Source organism: Apis mellifera, linkage group LG8 (assembly GCF_003254395.2).
Source record: "Apis mellifera strain DH4 linkage group LG8, Amel_HAv3.1, whole genome shotgun sequence".
Taxonomy (NCBI): Eukaryota; Metazoa; Arthropoda; class Insecta; order Hymenoptera; family Apidae; genus Apis; species Apis mellifera.
Genome location: NC_037645.1, coordinates 8,338,815 through 8,364,156, shown reverse-complemented (window position 1 = coordinate 8,364,156; position 25,342 = coordinate 8,338,815). Strand labels below are relative to the sequence as shown.

At 42.5% G+C, this 25,342-nt stretch overlaps 1 protein-coding gene and 1 long non-coding RNA gene across 29 annotated transcripts in view; one reads left to right on the top strand and one right to left on the bottom strand.

Annotated features, from left to right (window-relative positions):
• The window catches only part of LOC411277, a 98,145-nt gene that overhangs the window by 67,876 nt on the left and 4,927 nt on the right, over positions 1 to 25,342 (bottom strand). For 10 of the 28 annotated variants that reach the window (XM_006564622.3, XM_006564632.3, XM_006564628.3 and 7 more), the window contains exons 1-2: positions 23,830 to 24,459; positions 15,367 to 19,526 (exon numbers count right to left, since the gene is read on the bottom strand). In XM_006564622.3, coding sequence (XP_006564685.2) covers positions 15,367 to 19,495 — 4,129 coding nt within the window. In that variant the 5' untranslated portion in view covers positions 19,496 to 19,526; positions 23,830 to 24,459. Of the gene's footprint in view, positions 1 to 15,366; positions 19,527 to 21,109; positions 21,300 to 23,829; positions 24,618 to 25,342 lie in introns of those variants that run through there. The other 18 variants (XM_006564634.3, XM_006564638.3, XM_006564626.3 and 15 more) reach the window with 12 other exon arrangements.
• Positions 21,403 to 23,258, top strand: LOC100577978. Its single transcript, XR_003305089.1, has 2 exons — positions 21,403 to 22,085; positions 22,399 to 23,258. It is a non-coding gene; the product is annotated as an uncharacterized LOC100577978 (long non-coding RNA).

Below are 25,342 nucleotides of genomic sequence, written 5' to 3'. Positions count from 1 at the left end.
ACGATCGACTTAACTCCTCCGTACACCGCAAGATGGTACGAAGCGAGATCGAGTGGTGGGGGTAGCAGAGGCAATCGTGGCGCGAACGATCAACGCCCTTCGAGTCACTACAATGCGAGACCGACAATGGGTGAAAAGCGAAACGCGAAGGGAGATTAATTCGAGCAATCGACCTTGAATCTTTTCATCTCAGCCTATCACATATTTCGTTATATCATGCTAGTATGATCCATTCAATTGAAATTTATATAGATTTTGGAACAAACTATTTTGTTTAAATAGGGATAATAATTGATAATAAAAAAATTATTTCTGAACACTTGGCCACATATTTCGTTATATCATGCTAGTATGATCCATTCAATTGAAATTTATATAGATTTTGGAACAAGCTATTTTGTTTAAATAGGGATGATAATTGATAATAAAAAAATTATTTCTGAACATTTGACCACATATTTCATTATATTATGCTAGTATAATCCATTCAATTGAAATTTATATAGATTTTGGAACAAACTTGTTTAAAATTTTGTTTAAATAGGGATAATAATTGATAATAAAAAAATTATTTCTGAACACTTGGCCACATATTTCGTTATATCATGCTAGTATGATCCATTCAATTGAAATTTATATAGATTTTGGAACAAGCTATTTTGTTTAAATAGGGATGATAATTGATAATAAAAAAATTATTTCTGAACATTTGGCCACATATTTCGTTATATTATGCTAGTATAATCCATTCAATTGAAATTTATATAGATTTTGGAACAAACTATTTTGTTTAAATAGGGATAATAATTGATAATAAAAAAATTATTTCTGAACATTTGGCCACATATTTCGTTATATCATGCTAGTATGATCCATTCAATTGAAATTTATATAGATTTTGGAACAAGCTATTTTGTTTAAATAGGGATGATAATTGATAATAAAAAAATTATTTCTGAACATTTGGCCATATATTTCATTATATTATGCTAGTATAATCCATTCAATTGAAATTTATATAGATTTTGAAACAAACTTGTTTAAAATTTTGTTTAAATAGGGATAATAATTGATAATAAAAAAATTATTTCTGAACATTTGGCCACATATTTCGTTATATTATGCTAGTATGATCCATTCAATTGAAATTTATATAGATTTTGGAACAAACTATTTTGTTTAAATAGGGATAATAATTGATAATAAAAAAATTATTTCTGAACACTTGGCCTTCGGAAGAATATCGAAGAGAAGGAAAGTATTATTCTTTTATTTTGCTTCGAAACGTTAAAGATCAGATTCTGGAAGGACATCGGGGATGAAAGAGGTCAAAGAACTGAAAAGAACTGGACGGTTCCAGCTAGTGGGAAACGTTGGCGCGAATCCAATCTTCGATTCGCAGCTTCCCGGTCCAGTCTCTTCGACCATTTTCAAATCGTATTAAAATTTTCCGCGAAATTTTATCGAGGAAGCGGATCGTTTTTTCGTGAGAAATTATCCGCGAAATCCATTTTTTTTTTTTTTTTTACCGAGAAAAGTTTATCTCCAAGAAAAAAAATATACTCTTATTCTCCTTTTTATACGCGCTTTTCCCGGCACTGTCGATTGCAACGTTGAAAAGGAGAGAAACGGTGAAAAAAATAACCGGCGCAGGGGAAAAAATAATTCCCCGGCGCGCAAAGGAACCTTGAAAAAGCGTAAAAAGATTAAGCGTCCCGTGGTGTGACGCTTCAAGTAAACCGGTATATAAACGCGCTTGGAATATCTTCGAAACGTTTCCATTTTTCCAACCGTCTAACGTTTAAACGCCGTCTTTTCCACGATCAGTCGCCGGAAATATTCCCCTCCCCCTCCCCCCAAGTTCTTTCCCCTCGCGATCGATTCGCAAGATCCTAACCTAGTTTCTTTCCAAATAATTTATCGAATTTCGCGATACGCGAAATACAGTGAGAAAAATAAAAAAAAAAAAAAAAGGCAAGAGAGAGAGAGAATGGATGAAAAAAGAAAAAAAGAAAAAATAAGAAAAAGAAGAGAAAAAGGTAAGTAAGAAAGAGAATTTGTGAGAGCGGCGGCTAAGGGTGTAACCCGGTCGATAAACCAGGGTGGGTGCGGTCCTTCCTCATCTCTCCTGCCCCACAGCGCCGACCCCGACCTCGGCCTGACCCCCTCTCCTGCCAGAGTCACCGACCCACTCCTCTTCACTCCTCCCCCCCCCCCCACGCACGATAACCTAGTGAGGAAACGCGTTCACGCATCGGCCGCGAATATCGCGAGATTCGTGTATATATATATATATCTGTATTTCTAATAAAGCGGGGTCCGGCTCATTTCATAGCCGGATTAACGACGGTAGGTAATGCAGTTCGAGCAATTTCGTTCGAGTGATATAACAGATGTACATATATCGGGCGATTGAACTGGATCTGTTCGCGAAATAGAAATTTCTCCTCGCGTAATCAAGTTTTGCACCAAGTTTAAGTCACGTACGATCGGATTTCTGTTCGAAATACGTATTAATTAATTTTCGAATAGAAGAGATATTTTACAATGAAAGTAACACAAACTATGGTTCAAAGATTAACTACTTAATTATTCAAATCGTTCCCTCGTTCTTCTCTCAAGAATTTTTTCTCGTATATATATATATATATAAAAAATTCAAGAAAACATTTCGCAACATAACCTCAAAATTCATAAGCTAAGCTTCGTCGAGATATCGCGATGTTCAAATATTTAGCGCGCGTGTAATTTCGTAATATCGTCTAAAAGCGACCGGGGGCGAAAAGTAAAAAAGTCTTACGTCGGAGAAGCAAGACGTCAAAGCGAAATCGGAAAAGGTTGGGCCGAGTAAATAGCGGGCAAACCAAAATGATTTACTTTCGAACAAAGTTAGGGGCGGGTCGCAAGTTCACAGGGCGGCCGACCTATTTCGCTCGAATAACTAAGCTTTATGGTTACTCGGGACTGGGTAACGTTAACGTTTCCGTAAAATATCAAAGATGCCGGGGGATGGATCGAGGGAGGACTTTCCTTATGTGCTTTTTGAAATAAAAATCGATCGTAATACGTGAACTTTGACCGCCATCGCGAAAATATCGCGTCGAGAAATAGATAACGTTCCGGTAATTAACGATACAGCTGGGGAGATGACGTGCCCTAATTTGCGTGGTGGAAAAGCATGGAGAAAGAACGAAACGACTCTATCTTCTTCCGATAATAATTGAATGCAATAAGTAAAATGCAGTTCGAATGAATGAAAACAGATTTTCCCATTTCCGAGATACATCGGAATTCATCGAGTTTCTATTACGAGATAAGGTCACGTCATTCGAACGTTAATTCTTGATTGAGAGATGCGAGCGAACATAATCAATAAAATATTCTATCTGCAATAATGCATTTAGTAGTACAAATAATAGAACAGCATTCGTTTATTCATCGTTTATTTGTTCCTTGTTTGCGAGAAAATTGAGTTTGAATGTGTGCGATCAATTAATCACCAATACATTCGATGAATTTTCAAATTCGATTATTTCGAAAACGAATTATGAAATTAATAAATTTTATTCCGCATCTCTTATTCCTTTTTATACGTTTTGTTTAATAGTTTGATAATCGATTCATAATCAATAGAGTTAGTCAAATTCATGATCGTTAAAAAATTATTAATTTTTTTTTTCTTCGCATAAAATTACTTCCTTTCTATTATGAAACATCGAAATATTCTGTATACGTAACACGCAAGCGAGAGATCATCTTCTTATGACGTTAATTCTATCCTCTACAACGCGGATTTAATCAGTGTAATTTTTTTTTACGTTTTTTCTTTACGGTTTCTTCGCAGAAACAAAATCAACGCGCGAGACTCGTTTTACAGCGCAATTTATTCGAGCGTGTATACAAATTATATCTGTATGTATTTCCTATCGGTTTTATCGTCAACGCGTTTCAATTATATCGAAAAAAAAGAAAGAGAGAGAGAGAAAAGAAAATATGACTGCGATCAAGTTGCCAGTTATTGAAATTTAACGATTCTTCGATTAAAATTCAGTGTTATTATTCAATGAGAGACAAATCGAATTATGCGCAAAAAATTTGATTACGTTAAACGAGAAATACAAAAAAAAAACTTTATATATATATATATATGTATAAAACATTCGAAAAAATCAAGATATTGTTATATATATATACATATATATAAGCGACACAAAAGTGCCCGAACATAACCTTCATTACTTGCTGAAATATTTTTCAAAGATAAACTTAGAAATCTCGATAAATTGTGGCTGATCGTATAAGAATTTTTCCCGAAAAATTTGTCGTAAATGATAAGATATTTGCTCTCTGTATTAATATTGTCTTTTTTTATCATCGAAAACGGAAGAAAAAAAGCTGGATAAGAGGAAAGTTTCTTCTCCTCTCGAGATTCAAACGGAACGAAAGTTGAAGATATTCCAGTGTCGAGTTCGAGGCTTCTAAGCACGTAGAGCTCGACGCCTGGATACGACCGGAAACGAGGCAAAGAAGGAGAAACATATATACTAAGAAAAGGAAAACGAATGTAAGCGTTTTCACGGCATCGATCTTTCTCTTTTTCTCTTTATCTATTCGATAGTTCGTCTATTCGCCTCTACCCATTCTATTCCTTTGGGTTTAGGTTAGTTTACGGAGTCTCTTCGGAGAAATAATAAAATGTTACGTTTACGATTTTAGAGGAAAAAAGAAAGAGAGATGAGATGAGATAGGATATAACTTTAAATTCGATTTTGAGCGATTAAAAGTATGGAATAACATTCGTATATTTTTTATTACGAAATAATAATCTAATGTAATTAATAAATGAATTAAATACAGTGAAATATTTTGAAGAAAAAATTCGAATTTAAGAAAGAATTTTAGAAAGAGAAGAACAGTTTCGTCGAATAGAAGTAGCGACTCTTATTTCTGCTATTGCTCGACCTCAGTGTTTGTTTACGTTTTTTGCCGAACGCGAAAAACGATAGGGAGCAGAGGAGAAAGAGAAGCGAGGCACTCGAAAAGTGAACCAATACTAATGCCGTGGTAAAACTTTACGTTTGGTTTCCTTTTTAATTAAACTTTCACCGATATATTTATTTGCGAGGTCTCTTCGATTAAAATAAGGTCAAACACGATATCATTTGGATCGTATTTATTTATTTAATAGATATAGAAGAAAAGTTTTATTACACTTTAAATATAAAAACACGATTCAAGTTACATCGTGTTTAATATCATTTTACTCGAAGAACTCTACTCGAATAAAACTTATCGCTTTTTTATCAAAACAAAAGATCAAATCAAAAGATTACAAATTTTACTGTTCCATCAATATTATTACTTTCGCGGAATATTTGGTCGGATTACATCAACGTATCAAGAGAAACTGCTCCCGAGGTCAAATCTTTTTCAATTACACAAAAATTATGCCTCCTTCATCATATCCGACTAAATTAATCTCTTTTGAGACGAAAGTTCAAACTCTCGGAAACAGAATTCCAAATCAAAGAACGAAAAGAGAATACAAAAAAAAATCAAAGAGCTCAATCAACTTTTTTTTAAACCTATCCCCTTTGAAAATCATTATATATAATCGAGGATATATTCTATTCTTTCACATCTCTTTTCCATAAATCCATTCTATTCCCAAACGATGTTTCTTATTTCTTGTTCTATTACTCGAGGGTAACCGAAGCAACACGATCGTCGTGATCGATCGACTAATCGAATCCGGTTCCACGCGGCAAAAGGGCTTCGAGGCATATAGTTTGTGCAGGTCCATATGCGTAGGTCCGGAGCAAACGCAATTTATACGGCAAGATCGAAATTCGTTCGGTTCGCCGCAATTGGGTCACCGCGATACACCGACAGGTCGGGTTAATTTTAAGATATCTCTCTCGTTATTCCGCTTGGAGGATAACGTCGAAAGCTTTGTATATTCGTTTTTAACGAAGCGAAAACCTCTGAAACGGAATGACGAGAGAAAGAAAAAAAGGAAGGAAGGAAGGGAAATGGTAAAATAGAATTAAAAAGAAAAAATTGTCCGTGCAATTTTTTCGCTTTAACGCGTTTTCCCACCGGGTGGTCGTCGTCGAAACGACTGATCGATAACGCTCTTCGAGAGAAACCTCGAACGCGCGCGATTCATTCTTCGAAAACGACAAAGGACTTCGTCGTTCGTGGGTAATTAGGTCACAGAGTAAACCAGGAGTATTCGACGACGAACGCGGATCGTAAAATGTTACCCTGTCGCTGAGAACGATCCTTGCAAGATTCAGATCGAAACGCGTCCGGGGAAACTGGGTCACGGCACACCTGTGTTATCTCGATCAATCGTTACGCGTGAAGAGACAGAGAAAAAGAATACACAAGAATATACATTTTGACATTTTGAAATTGAACAATCGATTAGAATTTTTTTACATCACTTTTAAGACGAAATGGAATAACTCTGATCGTAAAGAGATACATTCGAAGAAAGAAATTATAATCGATTTTTACATAATTTTGCGTCACAAGACGAAATAAGACGCGCAAAGAAGAGATTATAATCGATTAGAACTTTACGAAAGTTTACGGAATATTTTATATCTCTTCCTTCGAATGAATATTTACGGGATCGGATTAATCGGGCAACGTTCAAAATTTAATAAAAAATCCAGCAATTGGAATCGACACCGAGTATTATCGAAATTTTCCAACTTTTCAATTATTTCACTGGACGGGCCACCACCGAGTGGTGGAGTTGGGTTGAAGAGAACAGGTTAGGTCGTTGGAAACGAGGGGAGCCGCGTTTCGATCCTCGCCTCCTGCCGCGTCCAAGTTCGCGCGCGCGTTAAGTGGGTCAGCAGGATGCAGGCGCAACCTATACTACAAATACGCCGTTTACCCAGTAAACGCAAAGTGCATCCCTTCGTTGTCGTAAAGTAACTCGCGCGCGCCTTCGGCGGGGGAATCGGCGGCCCTCGCGTGCACGTAAAAAAGATAAAGTAACGGGGAAAAAGGACGAGTAGAAAACGAATCTTTTCTGTTTCCTTTCATTCTCTACGAGATGTCGCTCGCGTCGATGGTGGAGATTAAAGGAAGTATAATATAACCGGGTCAATTGAAACGGACGAGAAGAAACGTTTGAATTTATACGTTGATTTGAAAAAACGGATTCATCGATTTTTCTTTCAAAATGTATTTCAATCCTGTTTTCGCCCAATCAAGTAAGGATAATAATACGCGACGAGGATTCTCGCGATTTTTACGCGTCACTTTCAATCTTCTCAGCTGAGGTAACGATAACGCTAATTAAGTAACAGGGATTAGACGAGTTTGGATCTATTATGAGGTTTCGACCTAATTAGCGAATGAAATATTAATCGAGAACGAGTAATCGTGAAATTCGAAGGCGAGATGACGGAAAGGCGAACAGAGGACAATTAGAGAAACTATAAAAGAAACGTGAGAGCGTGTTGTGATTTATGAAGATTAATGGAATAACACGTTCCAAGATAACGATTTAAAAGATTGTTTTTTTCATTACAATGAGATTTATCGTAATATTAAAATCACATTACACCAAGAGTCGATTTTTACAATTAATTTAGATCATTAAATAATTTTAATATTTAAGAAAAAATCCACTTTCAAAATAATCTTTTCACTCATAAATTATCTTCTAAGAGAAAATTTAAGATTGTCAAGGATACTTTTAAAATTTTGATTACGCAATAACACGCAACGATTCAAATTTATCGTTTACAATTTTTAATTTCAAAAATTTGAATCTGATTTCTCGACTTTGAGTTTTTCTTTTCTTTTTTTAAGTTTTGCGGGTCGTATTTGCAAATCGGTTTTCGCTCGAAAATCCTCGACGAGCCAATATCGAATCGTTCTCGCCGATTTCGCGGCGACAGAACACGGAAAATGAAGGAAAACAGGGGAAACTGGAGCGGGAAACGCCTCGGAGATTGGTAAACCGGAGGGCGCAGGTGAAGATGGGAGGAGGAAGAGGCAGTTTTGCGCAATAATGGCTCCATCGAACTCTTCGAAATTCAATTCCTCTGTTTTAACGCTTTTAATGAGCGACGGACTAGTTTTTATTACCATTTTCTTTTTCTTCTTCTTCTTCTTCTTTTTCGAAACTGATTCGTGCTCAATTAAACGAAACGTAAAATAATTAACGCGTCGTGTATCGAAAACGATAACCGTGTCTTAAATTATTAAGACTCTCTAATTTTCTTGAAATGCGAACACATTTGAAGTAACTCCCGTTGAAAACGATTTTTAAAATTTTTTCCAAACATTTCATTCGCATTGGGAACGAAATATTCGAGAGCAAAACTTTCAATATTTTCATATCATTGGACACTAAATTCAAAATTATCCTCAAAATTACAATTTTACTATACCAAATTATACTATACCAAATTATACTATACCAAATTTTACTATACCAAATTATACTATACCAAATTTTACTATACCAAATTATACTATACCAAATTTTACTATACCAAATTTTACTATACCAAATTATACTATACCAAATTTTACTATACCAAATTATACTATACCAAATTATACATTGCTTCAAATAATATTCGCATCCTAAAATAAAAATATACAACCAATCTTCATTTCAACGTATAAAATCTGATCGATTTACTCGATCGATATATTATTGCAAAAACGTGTGATAAAATTCGTGCATCGAATTTGACCGATATATTATTGCAAAAACGTGTGATAAAATTCGTGCATCGAATTTGACCAATATTAGACAGACAGGGAGATAATTAGATATCCGTGCGTCGCTTCCTTACCGTCCAACGACACGCAATGCCTCCAGACGAATATACGCATCTCCCTTTAGCGAGGCTCGACTACGCGTTGGAACCGTGGAGGAACAGGTGTTGTTCCACAGTCATCCGTCGTTGCAAGGGGGGCAGCAGTTGGCGCGGCCGATCCCCCGCACCTCTCCGCTCGTTCCGATCTCGTGGATCACGCACTCCTCCTCCTCCTCCTCCACCGCCGTCGTATCGCACGTACGTGTAATGCTACGCGGTGCACGGGGTTTAAACGCGTATCTGGTTCGCGCCTCGGGCATCGTCCAACCGTCCCCCACTCCTCCCACTCGTCCCCCTCCCCCTCCTCCTCCACCGTTCGAGCGCACTCGATGGTCGATTCGAGTCGGGTGATCTCGACCGATTCAACATTGATCAACGAGCTCGATTTCGATTCGTAATTATATCGTTGTTATATTTACGAAAAAGGTTGACAGTCGAGCGAACGATTGATAGATCGATGTGATTGACAGTGGCCGCGATAACGATCTTACGCGAGGGAACGATGCGACGTAACTGTTCTCGGCAGGAGGCAGAGCGCCGCCGAGGGTGGGACAGATTGGAGGCAGGCAGCGGCCGCCGCCGCCGCCGCCGCTGCTGCTGCTAACGGAGGTGCCACTGATGGTACTGGTGTGGTGGTATCGTAACTGCTGCCGATGGGAGCGGAAGCACGCGCGGGGTGTGTACACACCCGGGATAGGAGGATATGAGAAGAAGACTGGCGAGGAAGAGGAATGCGGTGGAAGAGAAAGAAGAAGCTGCGGGAGAGGGGTGTGTGTGTGTGTGGAGGGGGAGGAGGAGGAGGAGGAAAGGAGAACGGGGTTGAGGGGGGTTCGAGGTGCAAAGAAGGAGGAACAGGGGGGTATAGCCAGTGCAACCTGCGCGCAAGCGTCGGGGAACGGTCACAGGGGTGTAGCCAGCTCCTCCGCCTGTCAACCTGCTGCTCTCCCCGAGATGCACCGTCGTACCCCGCGAGATGAGAACGCGACAGGTGAGAAGCCGTGTGGTGAGAAGCCTTGTCCTTTTCGACGTGTACAGGTATCGTGATTTTCATCAGTATCTCTTTTTCTGTAAATTTCTAATCTTGTTTTTTTTTTTTTGGATGAAGAAGGGGGCGAGGAGTAGTTTGAATAAGTAAGTTTTCAAGTCGGAGATTAAGTTGTAAATGTGGAGAATGACAAATTTAATGGATTGAATTGTACGTGACAAATTATTCAAGATTTGATGGTAATATTTCATGTAAATTTATAATATAAGATTTTAAATTGTTATCGAAGAGAGAAAGTATTGAACAAAATTTTGAATCATCTGAATCTTTCTTTAAATTGTACGAAGAATTGCACGCGATGAAATATATATATATATATATATCGTAATACGTCTTGAAACAATTTAACGGAAAAGGAAATAATCACAAAGTTTCCATACATGCGATACCATGCTTAGTTTGCGTGACTTATTACAAGCAACAAGCTGCAACGAGCCGCCACAACATGAACCGGGATACGATTACGCGAAAGAAATCGAAATAGCGAGCGAGAATTTCGTTAACTAGAGTTATTCTAGAGAAATCGTCCGTGTCTCGTCGAAAAAACAAAATAGACGACTTTGTGTGTATCTGGTTTGCTCAATCGATTATCGAAAATCGATCCTGTTCTCGCGGGAGAGCTTTAATTTCTCGCAACTAATTTCAACAAATAATAAAATCGCAAGGGAAATCGTTCCGAGATATACAAATGGAAGAAAGAGAGAAAGAACTACGTGCGTTATGGATAAAAAGAGAAACAACGAATGTTAAAAATTGATGGAGTATAATATTCTTACCTTCTCTGCCGAATTTACGCTTCTTCTTGCCAAGACTGGGACCGGCGGAGGAGCTCTTGCTAGAGCTCTTGTCCTTGCTCTTCCAACGCATCAACATGTTTCGCAAACGCTTCAGCGTCTCGAAGGTAAACCGGACCGCGTCATTCAAAGGGACTACGCGCGCGCATGCGCGCGCATTCACGAAACGCGGTTCGAGCTTGATCGCGCCATTGCGATTGTCGATCGATTCGCGCGATCGTAAAATGTTTTCCGCGTTTCTGCGCGATCTCGTCCTTTCCTCGATTCGCGCATCACAGATGGCAATCGTCTTCGTTTACTTCGATTCGAGTTTTCGATTCGAATCTTCGTATCGATGACCGCTTCTCGATGATCTTCGATCGGAAAATCGGCTTTGAGGTTAAGGTTACTTCCTTGTTCGATTCTTCCGTGGAGAAGATTCTACGCAAACTCTACGCGAACAGCGATGAGAAGAAGGTGTTTGCGAGAAAGAATTCGGAATCAAATTTGTTGTTCGAAAGTTATTATGAAAGCAGAAGATAGCAATGCCGGCGGAAATTATCGTGATGGTCGTTGTAGCGGCACAATAACCGTGACGTCGCCATCTTTTGGCCACGATGAATTTCAACGTTCACGGAGGGTGGGTGTACTCGAGCGCGCTACAGACGAATCGGATCACTGGGTCAAAGGAACGCCGGCTCTGCGAATAGCGTCGTTTTCCTGTAGCGTCTCATTCGAGATATTCGATGAATGGAATTAGACGCGAAAGATAGGATGAAAAGCGACTACCACGTGTTGAAATTCAAAGAAAACTCGGAATCGAGGATTCGTTAATTCGTTTCGAGCGACTGGATGGAGATTGTGCGCAAACACTTTACTTTATTTTCATCACTTGAGACCGATTTTCTTCTTAACGATTTACTTAACAATTGTCGATATTACGAGCTTTCGAGGATGAGGTTTATTTATCGTGTTTATCCGACGATGACGCGAACTTTGGTAAAATATAATCGAAGATTATAGAATCACGCGAAAGAAAAAGGAGAAAAGAAGCAAAGAAAAGAAGATAATTAGCAGGAAAAAAACGAGGAATATTATCAGATGTATTCTGCTCATGATTGGTGTCGGTGCTCGAAATCGATAGCTTCACTTCGTATTTTAAGCAATATGGTGCTGCATTTCGAGAGCCTCGATCTATCGACCCTTTCTTCTGACAAAGGAAGCACAGTCGAAGTACTATCAGCTTTTAGAACTTTTTTTTTCTTGACACATAAATGAACGGTAAACTATATTTAAAATATTTTTTAAAAAGATTATTTTACAGATGAATTTTGCAGCATCCCCTTGATATGTGTACTGGAATCGACCTTTCGCTTCCAAGTTGATTACACAGTGAAGGTCGTGACCGAGGAAGACTACAGCTATATATATATGTATGTATATATATGTCTATATATATATATATACATACGTATCCACACGCGTCAACGACTTAACTATGCGTAATTCTGAACGACCCGGTTAATTGAAATAACTAATCCAATTTCTTCGGTTTCGATGTCACACAAAACGTTCCAACAATAACGAGATTTGCTTCGTATCCAAATGTATCAACAGTCCATTTAAAATCGATCGAATTACGGGTATCAGCGAAGTAAATTTCTCGGTGAAAAAACGCATCGAGACAACCGAGCGGAAACTAAAGCACCGACTAAAGCGTCGTGTCACGGGTAGCCGGCTCGACACCGCCACCCTCGAGGATCCTCGAATCCGTTGATTCTTCCGCACCTTGTCTTCCAACGATCACGACTAGCATCGTCGCGCGCTCCTCTTTTCGCGAAACACGCGTCTTCGAAGGTCGCAATCGATCGTGACCCCTCGAAAAGAGATTTTCGAGCTTCGAAAATGCTCGTCGAACGTGGGAAATAAGATACAACCACTACTATCGATACCGGCGACGTTGCACCGCCGCCACTACCACCGCCAACACTACCACTACCACCACCACCACCACTTCCACCACTACTACTCGCGACGATCGCTACTCTACGCGTCGTTTCACAAGGTGCGTCAACGCCGGTAGCACCAACAGCAGCGGCACCACCATCGAAAACGCGGCGAACGTCGTCGCCGGGATCTGCCCGAGTCCCGGCATTACACCCTCTTGCACCCTCCACCCATCCCTCGATACCCCTCTCTTTTAACCAACGTTGTCCCCTCTCCGCCTTCCTATCGCGAAACCTCTCGCTTTGTCTCTCCTTCCTTCTTGTCCCTTCCCACTCTTCCCCATCCTATCTTCCCGCTCCGTGACGTCACGGGAATGGAGTCGGGGATCGATCCCGAACGCCCACCTCGTCACCGCATCCTCCCAAACGTTGCTACTCACCGGATAGAAAACATTCGACCGTTTCGCGACCTCTGCCGACCTCCCACCGTTTTCTCCCAACCTCCTCTCGAATTCGCGGACACGCGGGGAGTTTAACCACGAAGCTCCTAGGACAATGGCCAACCGACTAACCTTCTTTCCACGGGGCGTCTTCGATTCGTTTCAATTTTTGACCATCGCGCGTGAAATAACGCGTCATCGTTCGCGATTGGAAACGAATTCGATTGGGAATGGAACGCGTCCACGTTCGAGAAAGTACCACGCATTACTGAAAAGAAGTCCTCAACTGGACGGTTGAGAGGCAGGGGGAATACGGTAATGTTCGCATAGAAGGCCACGATCGGTTCCGACCGATACCGAATTGTGCCGAATAGTGGCCGAATAACCGAAAAGGATTTCCAAGAAATGACTAATGTAATTTGACACCGTTCGCTCTTATGCGCGCGTCAAACAGAGAGAAACGGAGAATTCGAGCGAGATAGGAAGCGTTTCCACGCTTATAGCCATGCGATGTTTGTAAACACTGCGAGTCGCTAAAAACGAATGTCGTATTGCGATCAATATCCAGTTCTTGTGATTCTGTTCAACAACAATCGGACTGTTTTGCTCTTCAAAGAATTTCTTTGGAGCAATATATTATATTATTTGACGATCTTTTGAGCGTAATATCGAATAATACCGTAGACGTATCGTAATCCATATAACAAGATACGTTCCATATTCTCGGTTCGTCGCCTCTCATCGCGACACGATTCAGCATGGCGTCGCTATGATTCTAACTTCCGAATATCGGCCATTTCGAATTTGCATCCTGGCTCGCTAATTTGCATACATATTGAACGGCGTATCGACTAATCGAAAACTCGACAAACAATTCGGTTTCCCTTACTTTTCCTTCGAGACTCTGATCTCAAATGCGGATCGCTTGGATCGGGGATAGCTCCGCTCAATGAGTCTTGCCTTATCGACGAGAAAAGATGAGAATGCACCTTGAAGTTTCGAACGAAAATTCTGATGCAAAGTTTCCAAGAGTGCCAAGTCCACTTATGAATAAATTCGGTATTGCGAAAAACGTTTCAAAGCTTCTATTTCCAGCGAAATATTTCCTCTTATCGAAACTCGCAAAAGAATACGTTTAGAGTAAAGAGTTGTGGGGAAATGGATAATCCTCAAAAGACGTTCCAATCATGAGAACAAACACGATTTTGTCGATCGAATCGACGCGTCGCGTAAATTGCGAGACAACTGTGCTTTCTCGTTAATTGCAAGCTTCGTAACGATCGACAGCCTATAGGAAATTAAAAGATCTTTCTGTGACGAGCAACGTAATGGAAAATCGTTGCACAATTATAAAAACGATCGTCATTTAATATATTTGTATGGTAGGAAAAGAGGTTAAGTATCATTCTTTTTTATAAATCAATTCAAATACAGTATAAACTCTTTCAAATATACAACAAATGATATATTCGTTCATATTATTAGTTTACGCGTGTTGTGTAATTAAAAAGGATTAAAAATTGCACGATATTTGCGAATATATTTTAACGTGTCGAGGAAGATTAAAATGTTCGCGCATGCGCGAACGAGAGTGAGACGCAACGAGAGATAAAGCAAGACGGAGAATGGTTATCCGTTTACACGGAAGCAAATAAATTTCTTCCGATAAAAATATTAAACGAAGAGCGACAAAAAACTAATTTTTTCGAACCCCGATAAAATTACGCTTCCCTTTAAAATCGTCGTTAATACGGATTACTGTATGGCCGAAGAATTGGCCGTTAGGGATAGCCTAGTACAAGCGGACAAATCCGGATACGACTGGATTTCGAAACGTTTGTTTAGGAAGAAAGAAAACTCGCATATTGAAATACGTTGAACAATAAAACAACAACGTCGGGGACCTTAAAAGAACTCGCGCGTGCGAGATTCGCTTGCCGTGGACGGGAACGTGCCTTTGCACGCTGTTGGCTCTCGGTCCGGCTTAAGAGGCTCATTGAAATGCGCGGTCATACGCCGCGCCACGCGCTTCGCACCTTGTCCGAATAAAATCACGGCCCGACTGAGACGCAGTTGATTTGCCACGAAATTGCCATAAAGAGATGCAAAGGAATTGATGATCGGCGAAATAATTTATGGCGTCGTAAATGAGACGTTACGTTGCTGCTACAAGGAAAAGATAGCTCGCTCGTAATGCAAGCACGATCTTTAACCACGTCTCGCCACGTTCCAAGAATCAAATAAAATTCGCGACAAATCGAATTCTCTCCCGACGAAAGGAAAGAAAAAAATATCGATACTCACCCTTCTGTCGAAGTACTCGCTGCGGGCTGACGCCGCGTCTAGGATCCACTCCGACGTTGCAACGCGTCGTGTCCCCGTTGTACGCGACGCCTCTTCTCGTCGCGTCCTTGGGCAGAGGCGGAAGAGGCCTGTCGGCATCGTACTCGCAGGAAGGATCACGAAGGCGGTCCGGGTACGAGAACACCGAGTCCGTGTCGGACACGCTGTCCTCGCTTCGATGCCTTCGAGTCGGCGGTTCCGGGGCAGTGCCGTGTTTCGTGGGCCAACTTCCGCTGGCCAGCTCCTGCCCGCCCACGCCCGACTGATTCGAGAAGCTCACCCTCTTCGCGCCGCTCCCGCTTCCGTACTCCACCGACTCTCCCCCGATCAAGCTACCCCTTTTGAATATCGGAGGAGGAGGAGGAGGGTGAGCAACTGCTTTCCCCTCGACGTCGTTGGTCGGCTCCTCCTCGTAGATCGAGGAGGAAAGCTCGAGCTTCCGCGCCTGAGGAACGTCTCCCCTGTGAAAATGCGGTGACGCGCTCTTCGATCTCTGCACCGAGTCGAGCGGCTTGGCGTCCACCCGCGGATCGCGGATCGCCTGCTGCGGGCGGACGATCAGCACCGGCTGGTTCTGGCCCTTCTGGCTCTGCATCAGCGGCGGTTTCCCGCCGGGGCTCGGCTTCGCGTTGCCACAGGTCCACGAGGATGGGTTTCCATGATGGGCGATGACAGGCAGAGGAAGACCACCGGTCGCCGCCACTCGAACAGGAGGTCCCTGCTGCCTCGGCGCGGATACTCTCTTCGCCTTGCAGTACGACGACTCGTCCATCGGATTCTGCTCGTAGATGCGCCTCTGCTGCTCCTCGTCCAGCTTCTTGAGCTGCTGCCAGTACACCGCCTCCCTCACCTCCGGCAAGTCGATCTTTCGCCCAATCTGCTTCTCGCTCGCCGGGGACGCGAGCGACTTCCGGTGCGCCTCGAGCGCCTTCTGCTGCCAGTAGAACGCTTCCAGGTGCTGTCGAGTCTCCTGCTTCGAGGGCGACAACGGACCCATCCGCTGCGTCGCTTCGTAGGTCCTCTGGTTGTACTGTGCGCCATCTTCCAAACTTCTCTGCCTCGAGTCGAGCTGATTGGAGACCCGTTGCTCCTCTAAATTAGGATTACGTTGAAGTGGCTGAGGTTCCATAGCTGGGATAGAATTCTGACGATGATCCTCGATCGACCTGTCGACCTTTTGCGAGCCAGTCTCGCCGATTTGCGGCGAGGACGACGCCTGGACCCAAGCCACCCTCTCCTCCCCCTCCTTTCTCTCTTGACTGCTCGTCTTTTTCTCGGGCGAAGAAGCTGGTTCAGGGTTCCGCTGGCGCGCGTAAACAGGCTCTGGACGCGGTATCTCCAAGCTAACCTGAGCCTTCGAGGCGTCGCTCGAATCTTGGCCCCGCGGGTCGACCACGAGTTTTCGAGGCGCGTTCGTCATGTGCACCGGCGACTCGACGAGGCAGCGCCTCGACTCGTTGCACGGCCTCGGTATTCGCGTCTCGTACGGCACGTCCCTCTTCGGGGACGCTATAAGGATCTGCTCGTTGGGCTGCGCCCTTCTGGCCGAGGGCGGCCGCCTCGGTCCCAGCGGCGAGATCGCTTTTCCCTGCTCCCCGCACAGCTTCTCCGCGCTTCCCCTCGCCGGGGAAGCGGCTCGTTCGCCGCCTCTCGAGCGACTCCTACGAGGAGACCCTCTCTTGTCCTCGACGAGGTTCGAGTCGGCTTCCTCGCAGGGCGTCTCGTCGTAGATTCGCTCGTCCGGTGATTTCTCGTTCTCGTAGATGCCCTCGTCCCTTCGAGAGTCCTCCTCGTTCGGGGAGCCGGTGTCGCGGGGCGAGTGCAGGTAATACTCGCCGCTCTTGGAGCTGGTCGGCGAGAACTCGCTCTTCTGGCTCGAGTTCGGTGTGCAACTCGACTCGCCCCCGTAGTCCCCCGACTTCTGGCTCGAGCCCGAGGACAGGTACTTGGGCGACCTGCCCAGCAACGGGGCGCGCTGGTTCTGATTCACTATCGGCTGCCTGGTGATCTTGACCTGGGCCGAGACCGACTTCAGGATCAAGCCCGGCGGCGGGTTCTCGTTCTCGTACAACGCCTGCTCGCCCGCCTCCAGGTAATTCTCGTAGTTGGACAAGAGGTCGAGCCTGGAGCGGGGTATGGCTGGGAGGGGGCGGTCGACCGGCCTCGGCCTGGCCAGGTACCTCTCGGCCGGCGGCGCGGAGATCCTCCCCGACGGGCCGTGGTTCCTCTGGAAGAAGGCCGGCTGCTGCCTGGGGGCGCAGTGGTTCGGCTCCTGCAAACTGTGCTTCCGTTCCAACGGTTGGCCGTAACGTTGCCTCTGCCTCTGCTCGAACTTCCTCGCGTCGGGCGACACGCCGAGGAGCTGGCCGCTCCTCTCGCCCGCCCACCGTTCGTCGGGCGCGATCGAGCTGAGGCTCGAGTCGGTGGTGTAGGAGCGGGCGGGCAGCTGGCCGCCACCTCCTTGGTCCTCGCGCGCCAGGTGGTCGGGGGTGCTCGTGATGGGGCCCTGATCGAGCGGGAACAGCTCCCGCTTGATCTCGTCCAGCCTCTCCTCGATCATGGACCCGTTCAGGCTGTTGTCCAGCTTCACGTTCCTCTTGATGTCCTCGTTCAGGTTCATCGTGTCCGCCGACCTGGCGTAGTTCCCGTTCTGCTGGTAGCGGGCGAAGTGCCTGTCGTCGCCCGCCCTCTTCCTCTCCTTCCCCTCCTTCTTCTTGTAATCCTTTCGCGAGTCCTTGGGCGAGAAGAAGCCGGGCAGAAGGCGGCGGAAACCGAGCTTCCTCTTCTGCTTCTCCTCCTTCCTCGACCGCGACGAGCCCGCCTCCATCGTGAACTTCCTTATCAGGCTCGCGTACCCGTCCACCCTCGTCGACTCCAATGAAGCGACTCTCGAATTTCGAGTCTCGTCGATCCTCGACTCCGTAGTCTCCTTTCGATTCCAAAACTCGAACGGGAGCATGGACTCCCTCCAAGGATCGGACGATCTCCCTATCCGTCGACGAGCGACCGAGTCCCCATCCTCCTCGATGTCCTCCTCCAGCGACTTGATCCTGTCCTCGAGGCACGAGTCGGAGTCGAGCGTGCTCAACGTGCTCGCGGCCAGAGTTTTCGCGCAGTTCAAACTAATCGGCCGCCCCGCCTCGAACTTTTCTTTTCCAGCTTGGAAAAGAACGGCGGAGGAGGCTGCTCTAGGATCGTAGTCCTCGGCTATGCTCTCCCTCGAGGAAACGCTCCCGTATTCCCCCACGTAAGAGGACTTGGACGACTCCGAGGAGCGGCGGTCCAATTGATTCTTCAGAAACTCCCCTGACCACCTTTTCTCCACCTCCAACACCTTCTCGCTGTACCCTGCCTTCGAACTACCCTCCTCCTCCTCTTCTTCCGGTTGCGGAGGAAGGTCCGGCAACCCGTACTCCTCGATCTTCAATCTCTTGTCGAGATTGTGCTTCTGAAGGAACTCCTCGTCGAACGCGATCCTCCCCGCGAACTTTGGACGCCGATTCTCCCGGGACTCGAGCAACTTTTTCTTGTACCTTTGGGCGGTGCTCGCGCCGATCCTGGTGTTCAGGTTCCGCTGCAGCACCTCGATGTTCGTCTGGCTCCTCTCCAACAGATTTCTCGCGTTCACCTTCTCCTCCTTGGCGATCAACAGATTCTCTTTGTCCTCCTCCTCGGTGATCAACAGATTCTCTTTGTCCTCTCCCTTGGCCTCGTCCACAGGGACGCCTGTCGCGACCGCCAAGCTGCCTATGGACGGGCTCTTGGTCAGTCTGATCGGTTTGATCCTCTCCGGTTTCTTCGACCGACGCCCGTCGAACGCTTTAATGTCGTCGGGAAGGGAGGAGCGATAATTGTCGCCGCTCGCCGGCTTTTCCACCTCGGATTTTATCGAAACTCGCCTCGAACTCTCATTTTTCGTCAACAGCACCTCTCGCGAGCCCGCCGACGATTCCAACACGATCTTCTCCACCGTAACCTTGTCGATCGAGAGAGTGCGCAGTTGGTCCACGCTAAGTTGCCTCGATCCCTGGTCATCCGGCTCAGTCTTCGAGGGGCTCTTGTCATCGCCAGCCTCCCCCGCCGCCTCCATTCTCCTTCCCCCGCGCGACGCTTGTCACCGCCTGAAATTCAAGTTCGAGTCTCCTTCCGATATTCATTCAGAAATATTTCTTTCCCTTCCCATATTCGTGTTGCTTTTCTTAATTATGAAATTCTAAGTTTGATCTAAATAAATTCTAAATTAATTATTTTCTTATATTTAATATTTATTTACAAATATTTCTTTGCTTCTTTGCCTTCCTATATTCGTGTTGCTTTTCTTAATTATAAAATTCTAAATTTGATCTAAATAAATTCTAAATTAATTATTTTCTTATAAGTAATATTTATTTACAAATATTTCTTTCCCTTTCCATATTCGTGTTGCTTTTCTTAATTATGAAATTCTAAATTTCATCTAAATAAATTCTAAATTAATTGATTATTATTTAAAATTAATTATTTTCTTATAATTAATATTCATTTACAAATATTTCTTTCCCTTTTCTTAATTATGAAATTCTAAATTTAATCTAAATAAATAATATATAAATTCTAAATTATTTTCTTATAATTAATATTCATTTACAAATATTTCTTTCCCTTTTCTTAATTATGAAATTCTAAATTTAATCTAAATAATAAATAAATTCTAAATCAATTATTTTCTTATATTTAATATTTATTTACAAATATTTCTTTCCCTTTCCATATTCCTGTTGCTTTTCTTAATTATGAAATTCTAAATTTAATCTAAATAAATAATATATAAATTCTAAATTAATTATTTTCTTATAATTTAATATTTATTTACAAATATTTCTTTCCCTTTTCTTAATTATGAAATTCTAAATTTGATCTAAATAAATTCTAAATTAATTATTTTCTTATAAGTAATATTTATTTACAAATATTTCTTTGCCTTCCTATATTCGTGTTGCTTTTCTTAATTATAAAATTCTAAATTTGATCTAAATAAATTCTAAATTAATTGATTATTTTCTTACTGGTATGTATAATTCTCATTATTGAGGAACGAATTTTGTTACAATTCTCTATTGATAACTTAATGATAAAGAAATTAAATTAAATAAAGATTAAGATAGATATACGTTTCGAGATGTGTAAGAAAAAGCACGATGGAAAGAGAACGGTAAAGTTGCCGTGTTCGAGGTAACGAGGCATAGTGCGAGAGCAAAGGGAAAGGATCCAATAGGCGAGTTTGTCGACGAGACGCTATGCAGGCGCCAGGATAATATCGGTCGCGGTTGGCAAATGGTATCTCCTTACGTTGATTACGAGAAACCGATCTTACCCGTGCATTTATCCCGGCTACTACGTTACGTGACTCGTGGCCCGTTCCTACGAAGCGAAAGAATGCCGTTAAATCGCGTCACTCGCCTCTCCAATTTCTCGTCTCGCTGACCACGACGACGACATCTCCGACTCTTGAAAGTTTGCGAGATTTCACCAGGCGCGGCCGAAATTTAATACCGCGTCAGGCGATTTTCCACGACCGATCGTGGAAAATCATTTCCGACCCGAAGAAATAGTAATCTGTCTAGTAATTTTTAGTGCTGGTGACACTGTTGACGTGGTAAAATTCGCTCGAAAGATGAGGAGATTTAATAAAAAGTGTAATTTAGAAAACGTAAATGTGACGTACCTTGCATGGGACTGTATCGACATAACCTCCAAGCAGTGTTTAGATAAATAATTACTAAGCGTGTATCACTTCGCGAGTTAAACAAATTAAGTTCGAAAACAATTTAATTATCAATTTTCATTGACCGTTTTTCTCTCTTCTAAACTATGATTGATTAATTAACTAGACTTTTGAAATCTTCACTAGAATTCTTACAGTTGAACCAGTTGAAAGTTGAATCGAATAATTCACATTATATCCTTCCTACGATTGATTTCTTCAATCAGCGTTCGAAAAAAGATGATACTTTTAGTCATTAACTTCAATTTTTCGCAAAATATCGCAAAATTTTACTAAAAAAAACTAGAGTCGTATCTCTGGACCTATACCACTCGTAAACTGGTGAGTGAAGCGCCTGCGCGGGCATCGAGTTTACGAACGGAACCGAAAAATTGCGAAGATCAACGACCGTAACCGATTCTCTTAGTAACTCGCAAAGCGCTCGAAGCGGGACGCTTTAGTCATTTTTTAACGCATTTTTCGCGGTCCCGTTACCTTTCCTTTCGCTCGCGATCTCTTCCTCTCTTTCAACCGAAAGAAAACGTTTTCACGAATCTAAGAACAACTAGGTCACGCGCCATACATCTAACGACTTTTTATCCCGCAACGATGCGTTTCTTTTCAACGACCATTGCCGAAAGTGAGTATCGTGCATAGAACAGTGGAAGAAAGATGGCGTCGGGCTATCTGGAATGGAATATACCGAGGAAACGCAATATTCTCTATTGAAATTAATACGACGGTATTGCCTTACGAAGCAAGCGTCCGATTATAAAAATATATGCTGTCGCCATCGATTACGTAAACGATGTTTGTATCGAAGCTTGATGTAATCGGGTCGATTTCGAACAACCCAATAGACAAATGAGGAATGATCATTCGTCGGGATGAGAATCAGAAATTGGAAGACTTGTTTCGTTTATTATGGGAGAATTTCGTAAGTATAAATAATATTACGTTCGTTTATTTTTAAATATAACTAGAAAGAAAACAAACGCGTTTTAAATTTTCAACGAAATATACCTAACCTAAAAATTTATAAAGTAAAAGACCAAATTGCGACCATCTAAATTATTCTTGCTGCCTTTATTTAAAATAACGTATAAACTTTATAAACGTATAATTAAAAATAAGTTATAATTTTAAAAAAATCTGGACAAAACAAGATTTAAATTTGAGATAAATAAAAATTCTGAATTGCTTATCGAAAAATTTGGAAAATGTATAAAAAAAAACTTACTTCATTCTAGTTATTTCAACGCTGATATATTATCTTTGAAAATTTTGAAACAAAACTGATACCACGGGAAGAATGGATGAATTAAGATCCGCAATAGAGGCAACACGAACCGTGTGCCATAAATGTTAACAGGAGAACGATAACTCTTGCCAGAGAAGAAACACCAGAGAGTCGCGAGTAATTTTCTACGGGTCATAAATTTCCTAACACTGGATAGTTTACTGGCCGTGACTAAATTCACCTGTAATCCCCAAAAGTCCAAAGAAGACAACAAATAAGAAATGGGAGCGCAACTTGTTAAACTTGAAAAGGTAGGTAAGTGGGGGAAAGAGGGAGAGGATAATAAAGCAAACGTCGTCTCTGCGTCGAGTTAATAATAATGGACAGAGTTGATTGATTCAATGAGTACCACTGTTCTCGGTTAATTATCGTGACTCTTGTTATCCCATTATCGTCGTTAGATAGTATCGGTAGGGAGGAACAACTCCTTTGCGGGTTGCCGACTGTCGGTTTGCAGGATGCACGCGTTAGCGGCGGCCGTGCATTCGCTATCTTACTACTCGCAGGCTGTGAAACTCGTCCTGGCCCGAATAATCGCCGTTTCGGACGATTGCGTAAATGAGAGACGATGATGAGAACGTTACGCGCGCGTATACGCGACATTGTTCAAATTTCCCGCCAAACGTAATCATCGTAAATTATTCGCGGTTAATAATCTTTCTTTTTTTTTTTTGCGCGCGAAATTAATTAAGATAAACAATATAACGAAATAATAAAGTTTAAAATAATGACAATCTTATTATGACAAGCTGTGTGTAAATATAATTTTATGTAATTTTAAATGATAAATATTATAACGTCGAAAATTAATTTCCGAAGAATTTAATAAATATTTATGGAAAATTTTTAAGTGTAAAAATAATTTTTTCTTGGGAAAAGAATGTGAGAATTTAAAAATTTTTTCCACGAAAGTTAAAGAAGATTAAACGCAACAAATGCACCGAAGCGTTCGTGCTTCGAGTACGATAGTCATTCGTGCAATTATCGGCTCGCTATTACGAGAAGCATTCGCGATAAATATCGAGTACCCTCAGCCGTGCCTCGCATCGATGAGGCGAGTTGAAACTTCCGGAACGATCACTTTAAAAACGATGAAAATGCTTTGCGGGTTCGACGATTCGTTAGAAGAAAAAAAAACTTTGAAATATTAGATTAAAATTCGCGTGAACGAATTCAAATTCGAAAACTCGTTGTTATTAGTCGTCGGTTGAGCACAGCGGTTATCGGTTAAAAACGCGGTCGTTTCGAAAATTTATCCGAACCACGAGGTAAGAGCACCACGTGATCAACGTATCGCAGTTTAAAACCCACTTATAATATTTTCCGCTGCATCGTGATTCTCAGAGATTAGACTTATCTAAAAAAAAAAAAATACTTTTACCAAAGTAGTTTTTCTTTTCGTTTATTCCTTTCGAGGCATTGATCTTCGTAATATCACCGCGAATGAACGAAGCTTTTAAAGAAGAAAAAAAAAAAAAACCACAATCACTTGAACCACACTGACACTGATCCCGGATCGATCGATTCGTCGATCGACGAATATCCTCGATCGAGTGCGTGAAAGCGAACGTTAACGCGACCGCGACTCTCCGACGAGAAGGAAGGGAAAAAAATACAAGAAGCGCGGAACGCAAGTCGAAAGCCAACGAGCACCGTCGCCTCGGCACATCGCGAGGAAGAACGCGAGCAATGGAGGGAGGGAAGAATTAATCGAGAGAAGAGCGAAAAGGAATCGGGAAGGGAAAGAAAAGAGTGGGAAGAGGGGGGAAGAGGAGGGACGAGGCGGCGCGGCGTCAACGATGCCTCTGTGCCGACTGACTGCGGCTCGTTCGCGTAATGTACGGTAGAGCGAGTGAAACAGAAGGTGGGTGGGTGGGGGGGGTTAGAAAGAAAGAGCAAGGAGACGGGTCAGGAATAACGAACAGAGAATGGATTCGAAGTAATCGCGAATGCGAGGAGACTCGCGCGACGACCGACACGCTTCGTTTCGTTCTCCGGCAAACTGATCGCTCGGGCTTCTGTCCAACGCGGACCATGGTAATACCGATAACGAGTTAACAGGTATATACGCGTATATTTACTTATGACACATCGCCGTATCAGTGGTCCGCTTCTCAGTGTTTCTCAACGCGTTTCGATATTTGCCGGCATCGAGTGCAATGTATTCTATCCTAATATATATATCCACAAATTTAATAATTTAATTTTGACTTTATCACGACGACTGTTGTTGAATTATCGGGGTGAGAAATTATTCTATAAGATTCTTTTTAATCAGAGTATCGTTTTTACGATTAAAATACAACTATATTCGAATTAATTTTAAGTTAAATGGATAAATTCATTGCTCTTTGCAATTATTGTCGCGCCAAGTGTCAAATGGAAACGTTAGAAACCTAGCTTTCCGAACATATCGTCACCGTTCGGCAACGCTCGGCTCTTTTCGGAGTCGAATGTACTTTTTTCGCACTTGCATGCTACTCGTTGACTTTAACGCTTAAACCAGACTTACGTTATCGAAAATTATCGATATGCACAGTGATAACTGTAACGTGCCCTTGATAATGCGCGAAGAAGGAAGGTGCATCGAGTCCCTGATCGCTTTCCATGACGGCATTTCTTTTTTTTTTTATTACGATCGTCTCGAATTCTCTTGACATAATCACCTTTCGCGAATAAAACGAGTTCTCTCCCGACCTCGACACGGATATACGTGCCATCGTCTCGAATGTACGCTCTTGGATACAAGGCTTACAATCAATAGACGGTCAAAAGCCGTCTATCTCGTTTCCAACATTTTGCTCGCCGATTTTTGTCTTGTCCAAGCATTCGCCCGAACCGCTCGGCCGAAATATAATTTGTTCAACAAGCAAAACGGAGCATATCTCGATTTA